The following is a 23,487-nucleotide window of genomic DNA, read 5'->3' on the forward strand; positions in this document are numbered from 1 at the left end:
CTGTCAATCAAACACCTTGCCCAGGATCGGAGGGCTCAGCTGTGGCTGACGTCATCGCCGCGCGCCGCACGCCTGCGCGTTGAAATTGTTGGCGCCAAATGAAGCTGCGGAGGAACGGTGACATGGTGAGCAGAGCGGGTCGGGCTGGGGTACCAGCCGGATTCCGGCGCGGCTCGAGGAGCTACTTCTGCCCGCTTGCAGCCTGGCGATGCCTTGCCGGGGCGGGGACCAGACGGAGGAGTGGGTTTGGAGGTCATTGGGCAGGAAGCAGGACTGGGCCGAGGTGTCCGCGTTGGCGTCCCGTCCCCCCCCCCACCTTACTGCCGCCTCGCCATGTAGTTCTACGGGCGATCGGCGTCTCGATACTGATGTTTACTTTGTCTTGATCAATTATTGATTTAATATTCTCCATTTGGACTCTGGGTGCTGGATTCGGTGTCTCTGGGCAGCTGGGGCGGGGTTGTTCTATCATCAGTATGGCTGTTCTTTCTGATTGTAATCGGGGACCCGTTAAATCGCAGCACAAATCTAGGCCAAGTCTATTTCTGCGAAGGCTGCACTAGTAGAGAGCTTTAAATTTCATTTGAGAAACTTTCTTGTTTAATTAGTTGCCTACCTGCTTATTCCAGATGATTGCAAATACTGATTGTAAGTCAAGATTGTGGTTACTTACCTGTGGCAATGCATTTAATTGATCGAGTCACAAAACGCAGAGGGCAGTTAGAATTGTAAAATGATTGCATGAACGTTGGGGATTACTGTCTCAAAGAAAGTTCAGATCTGAACTAAGTTGTGACGTTCAAGTTCTGAACTGTTGTACACGCGACCAGGAGATGCTGGTTGCTGGGTTGATGATGAGAGATCAGTAAGGCACTTGGTTAAGTTGGTAAAGACTTACAAAGAAGTTGTTTAAAGAATTAGAATATAGGAGAGTAAATATGCTGTAGATGGGAAGGAAGAGATGAAAACAAAAGTGTTTTAGATGTGACCACTGAGTGAAGTAAATTGTACCGGTGAAGTGAATTGTATATTAAGTGGGGTTAAGGTGTTTTGAGTTCATAATGTTGAGAAATGAAAATTGTATTTGTGGATTTTGTGGTTTTTCTTGTGTGAATTAGGGCGCAATGTGTTGAAATTAATGATAAAATCAAAGTGAAACCAGGATGCTGGCTACTGTCACATATGAGGTGACAAATCCATTCTTGGGAATTGTAAACTTGTGCTGTGAATGGGTTACTGTCAGCGTTGAAGCTGAGATCCAAGTATTGGAGCACATGTACTGGGTATGATGACTTAACCACAAATGGAACATCAGTGAAGCATTGGCAATAAGACAGAGAAAATGGATGGTCCAGCTCATCTCATTGGACATCTGCCACCATCTAATGAGCCAGAGCTATGTTTACATGAGATGTTGGGTAGTTTGAATGTCACAATTGAATCCTTTTTACAATATTTTCAATTGAATCCTAATGTCTTTCTACTTGACATTTTTCCTATTGAGATAAGCGGGTAAAAGCATGCATGTTTTGGTGTTCAGCTCTGCACACAGGAATGTTTTTGAAATAGAGGCCTTGTGCTAGTATTTGTGAATTGGTTCATGCATGTTGTGATGGTAAGGAACACTACTATTCATGGACTCAATTGTTATGCTCCTACGATTATTCTGATGTGAGATATTGGTTTATTATTGTCACATGAGGTACAGTGAAATATTGTCTTGCTGTATATAACATCACAATTTTCTAAATTGGACACACCTCCTAAATCCTAGAGCTGTTTGAGAATGCTGTAGGATTCAGTAAAGTATGACTGACCTAACTATAGCTTCAAATTTGCGTTCCTTGCTACTCTTTAACTCACATGCTTATCAAACATTAATCTAATGCTTGATTTTAAAATATTCACTGCTTTCTGGGGAAAAGAGCCCCACGGGCTTATGACCCGTTGAGGGAGAATTTTGCCACGTCTACCTTAAATAAAACAGACATTTTTAAAACTACCCCAAGTTTTAGATTTTCCCAGAAGATTAAATGTCTTCTCCACATTGACCCGATCAAGACTTGATATCCTTCCTACCTGCTTGTATGAGGATAGATTATTAATTTTGCCCAGGTGGTTTTTAGTCTTGCCTTGTAGCAAACTGCCCAGCTGTGTTGGCCAGATCAGTTCTGGTTTCTTTTGATGCCTGCACCTGCACAGGGCAGATATCAGAGGAGATTCATCCCTGGCTGAACCTGCAATGTTTTGGTTTATTTAGCACCCAGTTCAAATTCTAGGATTTGATTAGGCTCTGGTGAACGCTGAAAACAGTGGAATATGAGGTGTATGTCACTGGCTCCCCTTCCCATTTCCACACTCACCGTGACTTCTCCACTGCTACCTTGAGGCCAAATGCAAACTGGAAGGACATAATTCCATTTGGGTAGCTTGCAGCCCAATGCTGTGAACAAAGAATTTTCTAGTTTCAGTTTGCCCAGTGCCCTGTGTTCCTTTCTCACTCCTTCCAGTTCAGTCTCTCACTTTGTCCACATTTCCCATTTCCATCTGCCCAACATCCTCTACTTTGCCTTGTTTCATCTATCAGCCCTCTCTCTGCTCCTTATACTGGCTCTCTTCCCATGACCCTCTCATCCCTGATGCAGGGTTACGGTGCAAAGTGTTGACTATCCTTTTACTTCCATTGATGCAAAATAACCCATTCCCCCCCCCCCCCACCCGAGTTCCTCCAGCAGTTTCATTGCTCCATTGAGTATATTCTCCAAATGTGTTGAATTTTATTTCTTTGCCTGTGGTATTGAGACCTGCAAATATTAATAGGGTGTATATGTTCGGCTTTGTGACACATTGGGTTTTGCTTTCCTGTATGTGGTATAAATGAACCAAAATTATGTGTTGAAGAAATATTTACAAAGAAGCTTTAAACTAAATCTAAGGCTGCATGCTTATTTGAATTGGAGTTGCTTAAGTCAGTTTATTGTGCCTTTGTGTGATGTTGAATTTTCTTTCAGTTCCTCTATCAAGTGAATGGGTGCATTGTGCTGTATCAAGTTGAGCTGAAGTTTGACTTGCTCTTGTTCTATTTATTATTTTCCTGAACATGGCAGGCAATGGCAGTTTTCTAAGATCTTTGCATGTGAATGAGCCCAGTGGTTTATATTGGTGTCCAGTTGTAGGAGGGTTTTGTATCTGGTGTCATACAAAGTTGGTTGCATTCTTTACTTTATTTCCTGCTATATAAATGCAATGCCCTTTGTCATATTGGTAGGCTGATATACAGACAGACGTACTTTATTGATCCCGAGGGAAATTGGGTTTTGTTACTGTTGCACCAACCAAGAAAAGTGAAGAAATATAGCAGTATAAAACCATAAATAATTAAATAATAATAATGCCAAGTGGAAATTTGTCCAGGACCAGCCTATTGGCTCAGGGTGTCTGACACTCCGAGGGAGGAGTTGTAAAGTTTGATGGCCGCAGGCAGGAATGACTTTTTATGACGCTCAGTGTTGCATCTCGGTGGAATGAGTCTCTGGCTGAACGTACTCTTTGCCTAACCAGTACATTATGGAGTGGATGGGAGACATTGTCCAAGATGGCATGCAACTTGGACAGCATCCTCTTTTCAGACACCACCGTCAGAGAGTCCAGTTCCACCCCCACAACATCACTGGCCTTACGAATGAGTTTGTTGATTCTGTTGGTGTCTGCTACCCCTCAGCCTGCTGCCCCAGCACACAACAGCAAACGTGATAGCACTGGCCACCACAGACTCGTAGACTCAGTATGAATGAACAGAAATTCCCACTAGTTAAATACTGGAAATAGCAACATTCTCACCACAAATCATGCTTCCTCTGTTGCTTGTTCTGTCCTTTTACATGACCATGGGTCAAAGCTGAATTTTAAAGTTGTATAAAGTCTGGTACATGGTTTCAACCAGAGTTTGTAACCAGATGTGTTCTTTCTCCAAAAACCTGTCTCCACGATGTTACCATTCTCTGCCTCTGCCCTTATTTGCTTTGAAACCCTCATTGAATTTGGTTGCCTCCGATCAGCATTCGAACCTCTCAACGTGAGCTTGTTGAAATCTCTGCCCATGTCCTAACTCCTCAAGTCCCATTTATTGATCATTTTGCCTTGTGACATGGATATCTTAAAATCAAAGCTATTGTTCCTGAGGTAAAATCCCTTTATCTGTGAGCTCTTCTTCTGTACAGTTCATTTGAGAATGCTCCGTCCTTTTGCTCCTAGCTTGCACATTTTTGTTTTCATTTTCCCCCCAGAAATGAAAGTCCCAGAATTTGTGACTGGCATTTTATTTTCTAAGTCCCAAATTCTGACTCCCTTTCAACTTTACATTTAAAACACATGCATTTTTCTTTGTTAATATGCCTGGGAAATACTGGGACATGACTGCATATTTTTAAAAAAATGCATGTGGTTCAGGCTATTGACGTTGTATTGACTGCTTCAGCTTTAGGATTGTTTGCATCCTCCATCCCCCTCCCCCTCCTTCCCCCTCCTGACATTGGGGAAAAATATTAAAAACAGTTCTCTAATTTCTGATCTTCCTTGCAATTGTGCTCCCTGTGTTAGGAAGTCAAAGTAAAATTTACTATCTAAGTGTGTATCTGTTACCATATACTATCTTGTGATTCATTTTTTTTTGCAGGCTATTTACAGGAAAATAAAGTACAATATTTATGGAAAAACTACATAAGCAAAGACTGACAATCGATGTGAAAATAAAATAATACTGAGAACTTAAGTTGTTTTAAAATACTTGAGAGTTGCTCTGTAGGTTGAGCAGTTTTGAGTGATGTTATCCATGCCTACTTGGGAACCTGTCGGATAGTAGCTGTTGCTGAACTTGGTAGTTTGGGACCTGAGGCTCTGTACCTTCTCCCTGATGATAGCAGCAAGAAGAAAGTATGGCCTGGATGATAGAGGGGCCGGGTGCCCTGGATGAATGATGATGATTTCATGCAGTAGTGCTCCATATAAATGTGCTCGATGGTGGGGAGGCCTTTGCTTGTGATGGACTGGGCTGTATCCACCAATTCCCATTGCGGGCATTGGTGTTTCTTACCAGGCCATGATGTAACCAGTTAGGATGCTCTTCACTGACAAACTTGTATAGATGCAATTTATTTATTTTTTTTGGTGACATGCTGAATCTCTGATTTTTAAAAAAATAAATAAAAGCAGAGGTACTTCTTTGTGGTGGCACCTGTGTGTTTGTCCCAGGATAGGTCCTCTGATATGATGATACTCTGATACTAACCCCGTCTATCTCTGTTCCCCTGATCAGCTCTGGTTCATGGACCTCTGGCTTCTTCAGTACCGAATGGTACCGGAGGATTGGAGGGAGGCGAATGTTGTCCCCTTGTTCAAAAAAAGTAGTAGGGATAGTCCAGGTAATTATAGACCAGTGAGTCTTAGATCTGTGGTGGGAAAGCTTTTGGAAAAGATTCTTAGAAATAGAATCTGTGGGCATTTAGAGAATCATGGTCTGATCAGGGACAGTCAGCATGGCTTTGTGAAGGGCAGATCGTGTCTAACAAGCCTGATAGAGTTCTTTGAGGAGGTGACCAGACATATAGATGAGGGTAGTGCAGTGGATGTGATCTATGTGAATTTTAGTAAGGCATTTGATAAGGTTCCACACGGTAGGCTTATTCAGAAAGTCAAAAGGCATGCGATCAAGGGAAGTTTGGCCAGGTGGATTCAGAATTGGCTTGCCTGCAGAAAGCAGAGGGTCGTGGTGGAGGGAGTACATTCGGATTGGAGGGTTGTGACTAGTGGTGTCCCACAAGGATCGGTTCTGGGACCTCTACTTTTTGTGATTTTTTTTTTATTAACAACCTGGATGTGGGGGTAGAAGGGTGGGTTGGCAAGTTTGCAGATGACACAAAGGTTGGTGATGTTGTGGATAGTGTAGAGGATTGTCGAAGATTGCAGAGAGACATTGATAGGATACAGAAGTGGGCTGAGCAGTGGCCGATGGAGTTCAACCCGGAGAAGTGTGAGGTGGTACTCTTTGGAAGGACAAACTCCAAGGCAGAGTATAAGGTAAATGGCAGGATACTTAGTAGTGTGGAGGAGCAGAGGGATCTGGGGGTAGATGTCCACAGATCCCTGAAAGTTGCCTAACGGGTAGATAGGGTAGTTAAAGCTTATGGGGTGTTAGCTTTCATAAGTTGAGGGATAGAGTTTAAGAGTCGCAAGGTAATGATGCAGCTCTATAAAACTCTAGTTAGGCCACACTTGGAGTGCTGTGTCCAGTTCTGGTCGCCTCACTATAGGAAGGATGTGGAGGCATTGGAAAGGGTACAGAGGAGATTTACCAGGATGCTGCCTGGTTTAGAGAGTATGGATTATGATCAGAGATTAAGGGAGCTATTTCTTTACTCTTTGGAGAGGAGGAGGATGAGAGGAGACATGATAGAGGTATACAAGATATTAAGAGGAATAGATAGAGTGGACAGCCAGCGCCTCTTCCCCAGGGCACCACTGCTCAATACAAGAGGACATGGCTTTAAGGTAAGGGGTGGGAAGTTCAAGGGGGATATTAGAGGAAGGTTTTTTACTCAAAAGAATGGTTGGTGTGTGGAATGCACTGCCTGAGTCAGTGGTGGAGGAAGATACACTAGTGAAATTGAAGAGCCTACTAGACGGGTATATGGAGGAATTTAAGGTGGGGAGCTTGTATGGGAGGCAGGGTTTAAGGGTTGGCACAACATTGTGGGCTGAAGGGCCTGTACTGTGCTGTATTGTTCTATGTTCTTCCTCCTGTAGTTGATAATCAGCTGTTTGGTTCTGCTGATGTTGAGTGTTTTGCATTATGGTGGGTGATGGTGTTACAGCCCTGTTATAGTTGTCCAGCATCACTCTGTCACTCGTTTCCTCTGGAATTGCCACTTTGCATGTGAGATGGCTTTCCGAAGGTCATACTTGAACTGGACCTCATGTACTTTACTGAATTGCTAGTCCTGAATGTCACCAACTTTGAATCTCTTGGTTCATGTAGGGTTTTTGCTTGAAGATCCTGAATGATTTTGTGAGACACATGTCTGCAAGTGTCTTCATAAAATCCGTGACATTTGTGTGTATTTATTCTGAGTCCTTGAACGTGGCACAGCCCGCAGTCCCATAGCTGCTTCTCTGCATCTCATGGCTACCTCTTTATTGTCCTTGCCTCTGGAAGGAGTTGTTTCAGTGGGATGCACCATGATAGATGTGCAGACGAGTATACCGGGTTCTACTTTAAAACCTCCTGAACCTTGACGGAATTTGTTCATGGGTAAGGTGCAGAGGAGAGCTGCATTTTAATGAACTTAAGGAGGTGATAGCCATCCTTGTGATTAATGTTGAGTGCATTTGCTATATTGGGATGATGTGTAGGATTGTGCCTTCTTTGCTTCTTCAGAGTTTTATGCGTAGGGGTTCTACTCGGACAGTGTTTTATCCTTAGTTTCTGGAGTTTTACGTGAATTGCAATGAAATTTACAGTCAAGATAAACAAGAACCACCTGCAGTTATAAAAGGGAAAGGGTGCTGTAGTTCATGGGGAAGTGTTGTGACTGAGTAAACAGTTCTAGCAAGAGCTAGTACACACTGTGGGCCAGGTGGCCTCTTTATTGTTTGTGGTTTGTGTTGAGATAGCGGTAGGATCTGGAGTAGTGAATATTGATGTGGGTGTTCTGCTGATTCAGACCAGTACATTTTGGTCTAATTAAGTGGCTGCCCCAATTAGCCTAAGTTTCATGGAAATGGTTAAAATGTATATTTTTAAAAAAATACAATCTACAGAGAATCAGATTGTTGTATTAATGAAATACAGAACAAATTAGAACATTACTACCACAGTATTATAAATTGCATTAATTTTTAATAGCTATCAATGAAGGAATTCATCCACTGTATGCTGCTGTGTTCTTTTGATTGTAAATGAACAAAATCATTGCAGACACCCAATACAGATAATGGACTACCTTTGTTGTCTTCCTGCATAAAGTCAAAATAAAGAACAAAATTAACAAAAATCATTACTTTTTGAATTGGTGTCCACTAGCCCAGATGCACAACACAACTCAAGCACAGGCAACTGACACTATTTCAAAACTGTTTGCTCTAAGTGTGGTGTAGAGTCTAACAGCCACACAAGTGCATGCACCTGATGCTAGTTAGAAACTGTTTGGCAATAGTTTCCTGTCCCTATTAAGTGGCATAGTGTCCCAAATAAGCAAAGGGAATCCTGGCTATTTTCTCAATTAGTTTTTGTTCTTTAGTAGTGATGCACCATCAATAACTCTCTGAGACGTGAGGCGAGATATCGGCTTTTATTGACTGGAAGAAAGAACAAGCAGCAATTGACCACCATGCTACATCCTGGAGACTGAGGGCAGGGCTCAGGCCTCAATTGCCTTTATACCGGGGTCTGTGGGAGGAGTCACAGGAGCAGTCAGCAGGGGGGCGTGTCCAGTCAGGTATATGTAGTTCACCACAAGTAGGTGTCCCAATTAACTGGAATCCACTGTATTTATGAATGCTGTCAAGGACAAGGTTTACAATGTGACCAATAGCATGCTTACATTGTGAAGTTGAAATTGTACCCCACTGAGATAAGATCTTCACTAAGGTTAAGAAACATGAGCTACAAATACTTTCTCCATGTTTACCCTATGAGTTTGTAAAATTTTTCACATTATTTCTTAAAAATTTAGCTTGTTCAGCTATGTTTTCACATAACTCTTGTGCTTCCAAAATACAGTATCTGACTAACTTTCCAAAATGGTTCTGTGTTTGTCTACAGTAATCTACTGGCTCTGAATTAGAAATGTCCAGATTTGCAGTCGAGTTTAAGGTGAAATTCCAGATTTGTCCATTTGTTTAACCTTTTCGGAGTTTAAAGTGTAGATTGTCACTGTGTTGGGAAGGTTTCCTTGGACACTCGTACGCAGTCTTACAGTAGAAATCAGTTGACTGAGTCAATTCTGGCCACCCATTTACACTGGTCCCTCACTTTTATTCTCCATGCATTCTATCAATCCCTGCATTTGTACCCCTCAGATGCACGTGATCAGCAATTTACAGTGGCCAGTTAACCTGCTTAAGCTTCATGGTTTTTGGATGTGGAAGGAAACCTACTTGGTCGTAGGGAGGATATGCAAACTCAACGTGCTTAGCACCAGAGTTCAGAATTAAGCTCAAGTTGCGGAATCCCTGAAGCAACACTTCTACAAATTGCATCAGTGTGTCACCCATGGGGGTTGGTGGTTATCAGAATGTTTAATATGTATCTTCTAGTTTATTCAAATGTTTGGGTGCATCAACATATGTGTACTTTAATTTCAAAATAATGTCTTCTTGGTATGAATATTTATGGTTTTTATTCACAGGACATCAGAAGATTTTTTGACGTGCTTCCTACAGCAAAGAAGGCTGGGAATGAGGCTTTGGAAAAGAACAAAATGAAAAATGTTGGCAAAGAGTCGTTAAACATGAAGAAAACTGATGTCAAGGTTAGTTTGCCCTTTTCATAAGGGTCTGGGTTACACATTGATTCAATCAAATGTGTATATTGGGGATCTGCCAACTTGCAGCCAAGGCAGCTGGCGATTATAGAGAGGATTCTGTTTGTCATGATGTACACTAATTGATCTGTTTGTATTATGCTTTCAGAGAAAGGACCCCTTCAATTCAAAAGCATCAAAACAAAAACCAGTGCACAGGAAAAAACACATTATTTATGATTCGGGTAAAGTATTTAGAAAGTTATCTTTTTATCATTTGTAACTTGGGGAGAAGATACCAAGGTGAGAACTAGATTTTCCAAGTTTTTTTTTCCCCATAGAGAGCTTAACTCAGATAGTTATTCACTGCTGATTGTCAGTATGCACGTAATTCATTAGTAAGTCTCCATGATGAATATCTGTAAGTAGGCTCAGGCTCATTTGTACTGCTCCCTTTCTGCAGACAGAGGAAATAAAAGTGGTAGTAATAGTCTTTTTCTTGCCTTTAGTCTGTTTCCTGTAAATCATGGCAATCTGATAGATCAGCTCACTTTCATGCCTGATATCCACATCCTCTGATTTTTGAGTGTTCAAAAATGGGGAGGTCTCCAATTTAGAATCGGCTTAATAGCAATATCTACAATGTTCAGGACAGATGATTCCAAATAGTTATGATTCCCTGCATAAAATATTTTTTTAAATCTCTCACTAAATGACATTGCCTATGCTGAGATTGCCCTTTAATAGTTTGGCTCTCCATTGAGCTTCAAAGACCATTGTTATCCATTCAGTTCCATTCAGAGTTTTCCATGACTAGATTTATTTCTGAACTCGGGTGAGCCTGGGACAGTTTTGCTGTCTCCTTGTAGGGAAATCCTGCAAGTCTTGGAAACAACTTGGTGAATAAATGCTGCACAGACTTTAAAGCAAATACATCCTTCCTTCAGTAGTGACTGAAACTGATAACTTCCTCCAAATGCTTCTGCGTTAGTAATGAGGTTTCCTTATTTCTGAACTTGAGACTCTTTGTAATGAGGACTGATGTGACACTTGTCTTCCAGCTTGCTTGTCCTGTTTACTTTGTGTGCCTCTGCAGAACAAGAGCCCTCAGCACATCAACACTTGTTATTTTTCCAATAGGAATAAACGGCAATTTTTAATTTACAAGGTAATAAACGCAAGCAGGACAAGTTGTTCACATAGAACTCCTTAATCTTGCTTGGCCAATCAAATGTGATCATGGCTGGTTTGATCTTGGTCTTAATTGCACTTTCCAGTCAGTTCTTTGCTACCCTAGACATTGGTCCAAAAATCTGTCCATCTTGGCCATGAAGGCAGCCTTTTTTTGGGTGAAGAAGTCAAAGGTACTCAACCCTTGGGAAGCAATTCCTTTTCATCTGTATCTTAGGCAGGTTACCCCTTTGAAGGCACATTCTATGATGTTAAAATCTTCATGGGAACCATGCTCTGCTTTTATCCTGCCAAATATCTTCCAGAATCTTGTACATTTGAGTTGTCTCCTTTCTTTCTTCTAAATTTAAGAGCATAGACTGAAGGCTCGTGCATAGTCATCCACTTACCTAGTTTTTTTTCTCCCTTTTCCCTCTTCTTCCCATTCTTTTAACTTTTAATTTGTCCATGTTACGTGCCAGTCTCCGCTTTTTGCACATTTGTTTTGAAGCTGGGTAGTTACACTCTGTTTCATCCAAGTCAAGATTATAAACTGGATAGTTCATAGACTGATGCCATTACGTACCAGTAAATATGCAATGACCTGAAAATTACCTTTTATTCTTACTGCCCTTGAACCTATCCTTTTCTCATGGTAAAATGTTACATTCTGCAACCTCTTAGTATTTTCTGTAACCAAAGCAGATGCTTTTTGAAGAAAACATGAGGTACTCTTAGTTCTCCCTTGTCCAGCATACTTGTGCTATAATTTAAAAAAAATAATTTGTCAGATATGGTTTTTATCTTCATGGAATCCTGTTGACTCTGCCTGATTATGCCATGATTTACTATGTTCTTCCTAATTGTATTATGACTATTATAATGCTTTAAGGATGGATTTCAGCATTTTGTCAGCAGCAAATGGCAGTTTATCTCATCTATACTTTCCTATTTTTCCTATTTGAAATATTGTTGCATTTGTTACTTTCCAATCTGCTTGAATTGAGGGGAATTTTAAAGAAGCTATCAATATTGCATCTCTCATCTCTGCAGCTATCTGTCATCTATCACCGGGCATGATGTGGGAATCTGAACTTCGATCTCTTTAACTGTATCTTAGTGTTGTGACAGGCAATAATATTTAATGTGCTCATTAAAAGACTAAGGAGTCACCTTTTTGAGTTTCATTTATTACTATGTTTCTTGCATCCACTTAGAATCAGATTGTTTTGAAACTGAACCCTCTGATGGAGAGTTCCTCTAGTTTTAGTACCAAGTGAACTGTGTGATGTCGTCATCTTGGAAGAAATCAAATTCATCAGCAATGGTTTGTTTAATGTCCCAGCTGTCAGATTGGTTGTGGTAGGTAGTTGGGAGCAAGCTGGTCACCAGTCTCGTGTGGAGGGGTGAGGAAAGTGTTCTTTCGTTTGCAGAAGGATTTAAAATACAAGTTATTCTGTGGTTGTTTTAAACCATACTGTGGTCATTAGGTACATTCTCCATGTAGAAGCTTATTTTACAATCATTCTAAAAATATTTGGTTATATAATGCAGTGTGCTGACCTTTGACTTATTCAATACTTCAGCTTTGTTAGTATGAGTAGTTTTGTAGTGATAGAGGGTACAATAGTGTTCTAGGAACAAAGGAACGTGAACTTCTGTGAATAATGGAAGTCAGTAGGCTATCATTTAAAGTCCAGTTGCTTCATTAATGTCAGCTACTTGCAGTCAAATAAGAATAAAGTAGAGGAGCAGTATGGTAGCATAGCGGCTGGCGTAAAGTTATACAGCACAGTACCATTGCTGTCTGTAGGGAGTACGGTATTTACATTCTGCCTGTGGCCACGTGGGTTTTCTCCCACATTCCTAAGCTGGACAGCTTGGGGTTAGAAGTTGTTGAGGCAGAAGCCTGGTGACAGTTGTGGGCTGCCCAAGTACATTCTCGGACTGTGTTGGTCATTGATGCAAGTAACATTTCACTATGTTTTGATGTTTCTGTGTACATATGACAAATAAAGCCATTTTTTCTTTAAAGATTGAGATTGATTCTTCATGACTTCCATGCTGTACCTGACTTGGATGTATTAGTTATGTCCCAGTAATAAATAAAATAATTATAGCAAAGTTGAATGTTATGAGCAGGTTTTGTATATTCTAATTGTACTTTAATTCTCCTCCTCCCCCCCCCACCTTTTCTTGAGGGCTGATGACACCTGGCATGTAATTCCAGTGATACAGCTAACTAGCTTTCTGATGCTGGCACCTGAATGGCTCTTCTGCACATAGAATTTTCAGAGTGTTGGCTGTTGATTATCAATGGCTAAGTTGTGAGATGATTATCCAACAGATGACCTCACTTTTTGGTTTTGTGGTGGAAAAACAAAGAACCAGATGAATTTGATGTTCATTGGTTTTATCAGTTGTGACTCTTCCTCTCATTTTATTTCCTGCAAGCCCAAGATGGTCTTTTGTTGTGAAAGCCTAAAAAAGAAACCTGGATATTCTGTATGTATGATTTAGTACAGCACCAAATCGTTATTTCCTTGGTAAGGGGGTACTTGCATGTTTGAGCATATTTGTATTATCACAAGATGAATTGCATACAAAGAAACATGTTTTATTTTTAAATATATTATGTACTGCAGATTCTGAACCAGAAGCTTCACCTCCAGATAAGAAACTCAAGAAAGGGTCGTCATCCTCTAAACCTACAAAATCCTCCAAATCAGAGCCTGTAACTGTGGTTTCTGAAACGGGTAAGAAATGGTTATGATCTAATTTCCTGGAAGTAGTTTTGTCAGTTTTTGAGAGAGTGAACAATGATGTCAATTTGCCTGTGTTTTTGTTATTTTTTTTGTCCATGTACATTCACTAATCTGGATCAGGAAATGCATCTAGGTTAGTTGACGTGGATTGCTCCTAATGAGCTATTTGTTCAAAATAAATTATTTTTACCGATGACACAACTTGTGACATTGGTAAATTTACAATCATCTTTGAACTATTTGCCAAAATACTAAATAGATTTTCAGTGAACTCTGATATTGGTCTTTTCAATGCCTGGACGGTGTTGTGAATTTTAGAGCCTTAATATTAGTATATTAGATTAATATTGAGTGATGTTTTGTACCACTGAAACACAGACATTGACATTTTATTCAGATCAGGATCTTGTAAACGGCTTTCTTCAGAGTTATGAGCGTGTGCAGTTGGGACCTAGTATTGTTTTCAGTCAGGTAAGTATTGAACAATACACTGTTACAAGTGTATCAGTTGGTTGCAGTCTAATTGTATTCTTGACTAGATGTGATTTGCCAGGGATGAGCCAGCAAACTTTGATGGAGCCTGGCATAGCAAGATTAGGGATTGGTAGATCAGTTGCATTAAACATTTTGTCCTAGTTGATTACACAGAAATAGTATTTGCTGCTATTTCTTAAAACCTTCAAAGAATGTATATTATTACTGTGACAAACGCTGTGCAGCTGCTTCACTTGCCAGATGTTTATCCTGGGAGTGCAGTCTTCTGTCGACTTGTTGTGGTCAGCATATCGAACTGCATGCTCAGTGAATCTGATTTAGTGCAATGGAGTCACCTCTACTTGTATAGATAACTTACCTATGACATTCATACCAAAGATGTATAATGCTGCTGTATTTGTGTTTAGCTTTGTTCTAGTGCACATAAAGTACATTTCCAACTTTCGCAGTGTTCAGATGGTTCCAGGACATCCCATCTGAACCACTTTCTTGACTTGCATCACTTTTGTGTATTTGCTATTTCATGAACCAAGTGCTCCAGATTTTTATTTTCACCAAGAGTCAACAATACTTTTGTAGTTGGAGTCCACAATAGTATTGTCTGCATGTCAATAAGAGAACCTGTTACACATCGAGTTACTACAGAAGTGGAGTGGTTGATAGAAACGATGAAGTGATAGAATCAATCTTTAGTGTGAGTGTGAAAGTAAAATACTGTTTGGACCTTTCAGCTGGGAGAAATTATATTAATAGGAGAAGGTGACCAAAGTTACATCCATTGTGCATTTGTTATTTGTTTTAAATTGGCATCTTTGCTTTTCAAACCATTGCGATTAGAAGTAGGTCTGTTGGGTATCTGTTCCCCTGTTGGATTTAACGCATTCTTTTGTGATTGATTTTTGAGCAACTTAATGCTACTAATTATTTATCATTTTCAATATTTCAATGCTAAAGTTTTAAGCAGGTGACTAAAGATTGAAATGATGCAATTTCTTTTATTTTCATGCTATAATATATCCTTGCTACTTTTGTCATTATCCCATCTGCAAAGTTGCTTTAGAATTTGGAGATGTTAGATTATCTGTTGACAACTGCTTTAAAAGCAATTGAATTTGATAAATCTGGGGAAGAAAAGGTTTGAGTCATCTATATTTAAAGCGGTTAGATATTCAGCAGGACGGTATTAGATTATTTGTTGCATTTAATGTTTTAAAAGCAGCAATTAAAACTAATGATTATTTGCCATCTGAAAATGACATGTTCTTTTGGGCGAAACCATGCCAACTTATCTTTTATTTCTCTACCTCCTATCATCTCAAGATGAAGAGGATGATTTTCTGCAAAGTAGGAAGATGATCCAAAAATCCAGGGAAAATGGTGGTCATCCAGGGACATCAGGATCTGGAAGGACCACCAATGTGAAATCACAGCTCAAGCCAGTGCAGCCCAAACCAGCAAGTCCAGTGAAATTCACCGCTATATCAGTTCAAGATTACTTCGGCTCAAACAGTGTGCAAAGATCCAGTAAAAAACTGGTGGCCAGCAAAAGGAAAGCAGTAAGGATCGTTTGCACTGTATTTACCAATATTTATCATATTTACCAATTGTTCTGTTTTGAACTAGGTTAGAGTAGATTTAATATCCTATCTGTTCTATCTGCTGTTTATATTAGTTCAGAACCTGACTACATTGTCCTTTTCCTCTTGCATTTGTTCACTTGTGTGAAGCCATTGATATTGCATGGTCTGCCTTGCCCTGCCTGCACTTTATTTTATTTACCTATACTCAATGTTTATCATTTTACCAATAGGGATTCTTCACGGTGATTTTTGTTAGTGCATATTATAGGTCGTATGCCTTTTGGAGAGTCTCAAATTGAATGTGGAAAGGCTGTTGTTTTCATCTTATTTCTGTTGCAGTGTTGTTACAGACAATTAATGCAGTATTATCAACTAGTTCCCCAGTATGCTACCTAGTGCACTTTGTGATTATTCCCAAATGGGAATGGATATTTCCCTTTGGAGTACTAAAATCTTATTGATTCCTGCCTTTGGTTGAGGTCATCAGCAGAGACGGGAATTAAACTTGAGACAATTGAATCTCCAACGGCACCTGGAGTTCTTGTAATTCCTTTAATGAAATAGCCTTGCGTAGTTCTCGTATTTCTTTCATATTTAATGGGCTAGAAGCTTCCAGTGCCAGTCTCACAGCATCCATGAATCCCATTCTCTCCCTTATTTTCCCTATAACCCATTCACTTTTGCATGTCTATCAATTCTACCTTGATCCTTCTGCCACAAATCATAACCCTGTTAGCCTACTGGTATTTACCTATTTCACCAGTGATATCCCAGGTAAAGACCTCGCCTCTCAGCCAAGTTGATAGTGGATGATCTGGATTAACTGAATTATTTTTGGAATAGAAACATTTGGGCAGGTTTGTGCCTAGCATTGATTTGCAGTTCTTCAGCTGAAAATACAAATTATAGAGATGAGACTGATTCTTTATGACGTGCTGTGAATAGTGAGGCAATAGTGCTGAGTTTTGTATGTTTCTAATAGTTGCTTGGTCTGGGATTGGAAAAATAAGTACTGCTGTGTCTGGATATAATATAAGCAGTTGTTTGTACTAAAAAGATGAAATGAGTTCATTTTTCTGCTTTTGATTGTAGCCTCCAGCCAGTCTTGATTCTACTGTGGATGACGAAGAGTTAGCTCGCCAGTTACAACTTGATGAAGATGCAGAGGTAATTGAAAATTAAAATTTTACATTTACAGGGAAGATGCAGGTTTCAGGCACTTTCTCTTAAATTTATTATTAATCTTCGAGACTTTTTTAAAACCCATACGATGAATTTAACTGCAAGTAAGTATTTTATACTCGGTTGTTTATTTGAATTTGGGTTTGTAACAGCAGAACTGACATGTTCAAGATCAATTTTAAAGCAATTTTGCAGTGTAACTTGCCCCTCTTTTGCTTGGGCAGCTAAGGCTCCCACTTGAATCCTCATCTACTATTATGTGATGCAGTATCTGGGCCTCCTTAATTTATCTTGCACTAATTATTTTTGCCTCCATAAAGTGAGACTTTTCTTATTCAATTCCTGCTAATGGGTGTCTGACGAGATAGTTAATCTTACGGAATTCATTTTTGCTTGAGTTGAGATGTTTTTTGTGTGGACCTGCCCTTTGTGAATTATTGTACTCAAGTTGATTGTCCTGGTAACTTTTGTTTGCCCACTCTTAGCTGGGGAAAATAATAGTTAAAATTTCAAGACATTGCTGATAGATTACTCATGGATTAAAAAAAAATCCTTTTCTATTAAACCATGTTCTGGTTTCCATCTTTTCAGATGGAACGGCAGCTGCATGAGGATGAAGAATTTGCTAAAACATTGGCAATGTTGGATGAGCTGCCAAAAAGCAAAAAGGTAATTTGTGAAATGGAATCTATTGTTTTAAATTAAACCAAAAAGCCTGTTTTAAAAAAAAATATATACAGCCTGTCCCCGAGTTATGAGCGTCCAACTTACGAACAACTCGTACTTACGAACGGCCTGCCATAAAGCCTATTATATTAAAAATTCGTTGGCTCGAGGAAGGAGAATGACGTCCGCCATTTTAAGTCGGATCACGTTGCCGTTAACACTGTGTTGAATGTGTAACTTTGTATTTGGCTTAAATTTTTCTTAGCAAGATTCATCCTGACCCCCCCACCTTTCCTAGTCAGCTCCACTCCCACTTGTTCCATTTAACTTGCCTCGGTGCAGGTGGACTTTAGAACCCAGGGGAGCTCAGGACCTGCCGCCCGCGGCTGCTGCTGAATTAGCAGTGTTTCTGTTCTGTTGAAGGAAAACGATCACGATTGAAAATAAAGACGATAGGAACAATTTTAAAGGATAAAGTGAGAATAATGGAGCATGCGGAAGGCCCTGCCCCGATGAAAGCTACAATTATTACTAAGCAACACAGTGGTTTAGTTATTGAAATGCATATGTATTTTAAGTATTTTGTACGCATAGAAAGGTAAAATATATACTTATATACTGAGACAAATTGACGCTAAATATTACAGGATGTGCCTGTTCTGACTTGCGTACAAATCCGACTTAAAGACGGACTTATGAACAGAACTCGTTCGTAACCCGGGGACTGCCTGTATTCAATTAAGTTAAATGACAATTAAACTGGAATTGAGTGACGGAATGGTAGAGGAGACTTTGGGCTGAATGGCTTAATTCTGCTCATGTCTAATGGTGAAGTAGCTGCCTAATTAACCAATGGCCCAATTAACTGTAGCGTATTGTACATGAAGTTCTCAGTTGGGTCAGAGCTGATTTGTTGCCCTTTTCAAACCAGTACTTAAGGAATGGACCCTTTATTCAAGTATTGATTTTATTCTGATCCTCTTCAGGCACGGGCAGATCCTGAAAGCCAGGAGTTATCGTTATCTTTGGTAGTAAAAGCTGAACCTAGAAAATCGGCAGATGAGCAGACAGCAGAACACTCAGGTGAATATTTTTTAATAAATAAATAAATAAATAAAATTCCAGACTCTAGAGCTAAGTGCTGCTTTTCACTTGTGAGTATCTGCATGGAGATGGGTCATTTTGCTCTGCACCAGATTTTAATTTGGGTTCAGTGCCGAGAGTGGCCATAATTCGAGGCTACCTTTACTTTCCCAGTTTTTTCTCTTGGCCTGACTATCAGCTATAAGACCATAAGGTGTAGGAGCGAAGGTCAGGCCATTTGGTCCATCCAGTCTGCTCCACCACCCTGATTTATCGAGAAACTATCAACCTCTGCCTTAAATAAACACAATGTCTTGGCCTGTATAGCTGTCTGTGGCAATGAATTTCACAGATTCACCACTCTGGCTAAATAAAATTGTCCTCATATCTGTTCTAAATAGATTTTGCATAATTCTGAGGCTGTGGTCTCTGGTCCTAGACTCTCCCACTATAGGAAACGTCCACTTTATCGAGACCTTTCAATGTTCTATAGGTTGCAATGAGATTTTCCCCTTCCCCATTCTTCTAAACTGCAGTGAGTACAGGCCCAGTGTTATCAACAGCTGCTCATATTAACCGTTTCATTCCTAGAATCAGTCTCATGAACCCTCTTCTGTTCTTTCCCAAGTTCCTCTGATTTATGAATATTCTCCCCATTTAGAAATTAGTCCATACCTTTTGTACCTTATGCCAAAGTGTGTGACTATGCACTTCTCTACATCATATTGCATCTGCTACTTTTTCCCTTCTCTCAATCTGAACAAGCCCTTTTGTAGATTCCCTGCTTCCTCAACATTACCTGTCCCTTCAACTATCTTAGTATTGTGTGCAAACCTGGCCATAAAACCATCAATTCCTTCATCCAAATCATTGGTACACAATGTGAAAAGAAGCAGTCTCAACACTGACCCTTGTGGAACACCACTAGTCACTGGCGGCCAATCAGAAAAAGCCCCCTTTATTCCCACTCTTTGCCTCCTGCCAGGCAGCCAGTCTTCTATCCATGCTAGTGCCTTTCCTGTAATTCTTTTGGCTCTCATCTTGTTTAGCAGCCTAATGTGCAGCACTTAGTCAAAGGCTATCTGAAAATCTAAGTGTACAACATCCACAGATACTCCTTTTGCCTAACCCACCTGTTATTTCCTTAAAGAATTCCAACAGATTGATCAGGCAAGATTTTTCCTTTTAGAAAATCATGCTCACTTTGGTCTATTTTATCATGTCTCCAAGTACCCTGAAACTTCGTACTTAATGGACTCCATCTTTTCAACCACTGAGGTCAGACTAATTGGCCTGTAACTTCCTTTTATCTGCCTCCCTCCCTTCTTAAAGAGTGGACTGGCATTTGCAGCTTTCCGGCCCTCAGGAACCATTCCAGAATATAGTGATTCTTGAAAAATCATTACTAATGCCTCCACATTCTCTTCAGTTACTTCTCTCAGACCCCTGGGATGCAGTCCATCAGTTCCAGGTGACTTCAGACATTTCTTCTTTTCAATCACATTTCTCATTTAGTAATAGCAATGACACTCTATGCTGCCCCCAACACACTCTCATTTCTGTCATTCTGTTAGTGTGTTCCACAGTGAAGGCTGAAGCAAAGTACTTATTAAGTTGGTCCGCCATTTCTTTGTGGCCCCCCATAGTATTTCTCTGTCATATTCCAGCAGTCCAATATCCACTCTTATCTCTTTTACTCTGTATTTAAAAAAAAAACCAAAAGCAATTCTTGGTATCCTCTTATATTGTTGGCTAGCTTACCCTTCATATTTCATATTTTCTGTCATTGTGGCCTTTTTAGTTACTTTCTGTTTTAAAAAGCTTCCCAATCCTCTCCCTTCCCACTAATTTTTGCAATATTATATGCCTTCTCTCTTGCTTTATTGCTGTCTCTGACTTCCCTTGTCAGCTGCAGTTGCCTCATCCTCCCTTTAGAATAGTCTGTCATCTTTGGAATGTATCTATCCTGCGCCTTCTGGATTGTCCCCAAAATCTCCAGCCATCTTCCTGTTCCGCTGTGCCTGGTAGTGTCCCCTTCAATTTTTACTAGCTCTCTTGTGCTTCTGTAATTCTCTTTACTCTATTGTAATACTGATACATTTGATTTTATTTCCTTCTCAAACTGCAGCCTGAATTTTATCATATTATGATCTCTGCCTCTTAAAGGTTTCTTAAGTTTCCTAATCAAATCTGGATCATTATGTAACACCCAATCTAGTCCCTAATGGACTCAACCACAAGCTGCTCTGAAAATCTACCTTGTAGGTATTCTACAAATTCCCTTTCTTGGGATCCAGCACCAATTAGATTTTCCCATTCTAGCTGTATATTGAAATCCTCCATGATTGCAACATTCCCCTTTCTACATGCCTTTTCTGTCTCCCGTTGCAATTTGTATCTCGCATCCTGGCTACAGTTGGGAGGCTTGTGTATCACTCGTATCAAAGTCTTCTTTACCCTTACAGTTTCTTTGCACTGCCCACAAGGATTCTACATCTTCCAAACTTGTGTCACTTTTTCTCACCCAAGGATTTGATTTCATTTTTTACCCATAGAGCCATCCCACTCCCTCTGCCTGGCCTTTCGATACAGAATGTATTTTTGGATGTTAAGCTCCTAAGTATGATTGTCTTTCAGCCACAACTCGTAGATGCCCATAACATCATAGCTGCCGGTCTTTAACTGCACTACACGATCATCTAGCTCGTTCAATGTACCGCGTACATTCAAAACTTTCTGTCCTGTATTCATCACCCTTCTTGATTTTGACCCCATTACACTTCATTGCATTTCTTTGACTGCAGTCTTCCCCCATCATCTGCCTGTCCTTCCTTACAACCTCAGGACACACTACATTTAATTGTACATCAATTGGTCCATCGGCAGCTCTCAGTCCAGTTCCCACCCCTCTGCCATATTTTTGGGATATATCTTTTAGGACGTGAGAAAAAACTGGAATGCTAGAATAAAACCTACATGATCGCAGGCAGAACATTCAAGCTCCACTCAGAAATTATCAAAAGGACCCATTTGCTGTTGCCCATGCATACCGGAGCTTCACTTACCAACCTCTACCTTAATTTTCAGCCAAGATGTTGAGTGATGTTGATAATGTGAAGAACTGCAGTGAAAAGTTCAGTAAATCACAGAACACAAGGATTTCTACTCACCTGTCATCTGAATCTTCTAGTAATGTAGAAAAATCACTTCATAAAGTATCTCCATCTAAAATAAGTGCAAAATTGGCCAACATGAAACGTAATGAAGAATTGGTGCGAGTAAAAGGGGACAGTCCAACAAAGCCAGTCCGAGAGAAGAGAACTTCACCGAGGAAAGAGAAAACCCTTTTTTCAAAGAAAGAAGCAAAGATTTCTCCCAAAAAAGAGGAAAAAGCTAATTCTTTAAAGAATGGAGGTAAAAGGATTTCTCCAAAGAAGGAAGAACAGACTGTTTCACCACAGACAAAGGAGAAAGCATCCCCAAGCAAGTCTGAGGTGGGAAGCTTTTTGCTGTAGTTTGGGTTGGGTGTCTGCTATATTGTTTTATGTTGTGACTTGCTTCAGGCTAAGATGATAAATACATTTGTCTTGTGCCTGATCAATTTTACTTCAGTCATCAGGTTTGCTTACGGGCAGGGCAGTTGCTTTGGAGGACCTTTCAGTACGTTACTACGGATTGAGAGTTATGTGACTGCAGGTTTTGTACTTTGAAAACTGCTGTTGGGTTAGATGTATCTGTTTTTGTTCTATATCCAAGAGCCCTGAGGATTCTGAAAAGAAGCGCCACAATTATTTGGCTTATCGTAGCTTTCTAAATCGTGATGGGCCACGAGCTTTGGGTTCAAAAGAAATCCCTCAGGTAGGATGACTGCAAAATATTATTAGCAATGCTTCCTTTGTATAATTACAGTGAAACCCAGTAAAGGACGATTGCTCATACACACTGTTCATTAACATTGATACAAAAATATTAAAAATTCATTGCATTGTTTTGTTGTCTGTTATTTGTATGTAATTAGCCAATAAGTCTATGTTTAAATATGTGAACACAGTTTGCTAAATCACTTTGTGTGTCGGTCATCCCTGAGTAATGAACCAATATCCTTTAAAGTTGATTATCTCAATAAGTTGTAAAGTACTCAAAGTGTACTCACAGTATAGTAATGATTGACATCAGAGAGACGAGCAATTGCAAAATTAGATAGACAGGAAACTAGTTCTGTGGTTTGGAGTGAATTTTTGAAAATTTGTTTAATGAGATACAGCATGGAATGGGCCCTTCCAGCACTTTGAGCCATGCCAGCCAGTGCCCACATATATTAACTTTGCCCTAATCATGGGATAATTTACAATGACCATTTGATCCAGAGGAAACCCGTGCCAGGTTGATGTCGAGCTCACAACTCAACCTCGTTTTAAAAAAAACAATACTGCCACCTCCAGTTTAAATTCCCACATGGAATATTGTGGAGGATCAAATACCCAAAACCCAAACCCATACAGTCACGGGAAGAATGTACGGGCTCTTTACAGACAGTGATGGGAATCATACTTGATTTTATGGGTATACAATGTCAGGCATTCATGACCTGGGGATGGGCAATAATTGTGGTTTTGAATGTTTGGTATTCAGCGAGTTGGGAAGTTACTGGATGTCTTTTCTTTTTGTGGATTTAATGGAAACTTGATGGATACTCAGAACAATTCTGATACTAGCCATAATTATCGGTATAGTTGGCTGAGATATCAGTGAGCTGCAGGACTCAGCAGAGACAAAGTAATGAGAGGAACTGTACATAAGAAAGGTTGATTGGTTCAGTTGCATCTTAAATTGGGAAAAGTTACACATTTAAAAAAAAGTTTTTTAATTCCAACTTTGTGCAAGTGGACCCAGGTAATGATGGCAAATTTCCTTCATTAAAAGACCAGATGGGTTTTTAATTCCATGGTCAACATTATTAATGCTTCTTATCCCATTTAATTAAGTGTTGGCTGCTGTGGTGGGTTTAAACTAGTGTCTTTCCTGATA

General features: G+C 39.9%; 1 protein-coding gene across 3 annotated transcripts in view; it reads left to right on the top strand.

Annotated features, from left to right (window-relative positions):
- Window positions 1–23,487, top strand: part of rfc1 (replication factor C (activator 1) 1) — a 108,847-nt gene that overhangs the window by 48,748 nt on the left and 36,612 nt on the right. For 2 of the 3 annotated variants that reach the window (XM_073064827.1, XM_073064829.1), the window contains exons 1-10: window positions 67–125; window positions 9,405–9,527; window positions 9,688–9,763; window positions 13,334–13,444; window positions 15,269–15,504; window positions 16,621–16,695; window positions 17,302–17,379; window positions 18,363–18,459; window positions 21,547–21,953; window positions 22,216–22,317. In XM_073064827.1, coding sequence (XP_072920928.1) covers window positions 99–125; window positions 9,405–9,527; window positions 9,688–9,763; window positions 13,334–13,444; window positions 15,269–15,504; window positions 16,621–16,695; window positions 17,302–17,379; window positions 18,363–18,459; window positions 21,547–21,953; window positions 22,216–22,317 — 1,332 coding nt within the window. In that variant the 5' untranslated portion in view covers window positions 67–98. Of the gene's footprint in view, window positions 1–66; window positions 126–9,404; window positions 9,528–9,687; window positions 9,764–13,333; window positions 13,445–15,268; window positions 15,505–16,620; window positions 16,696–17,301; window positions 17,380–18,362; window positions 18,460–21,546; window positions 21,954–22,215; window positions 22,318–23,487 lie in introns of those variants that run through there. The other variant, XM_073064828.1, reaches the window with a different exon arrangement.

The sequence above is a fragment of the Hemitrygon akajei genome, chromosome 13, assembly GCF_048418815.1.
Source record: "Hemitrygon akajei chromosome 13, sHemAka1.3, whole genome shotgun sequence".
Classification (NCBI taxonomy): Eukaryota; Metazoa; Chordata; class Chondrichthyes; order Myliobatiformes; family Dasyatidae; genus Hemitrygon; species Hemitrygon akajei.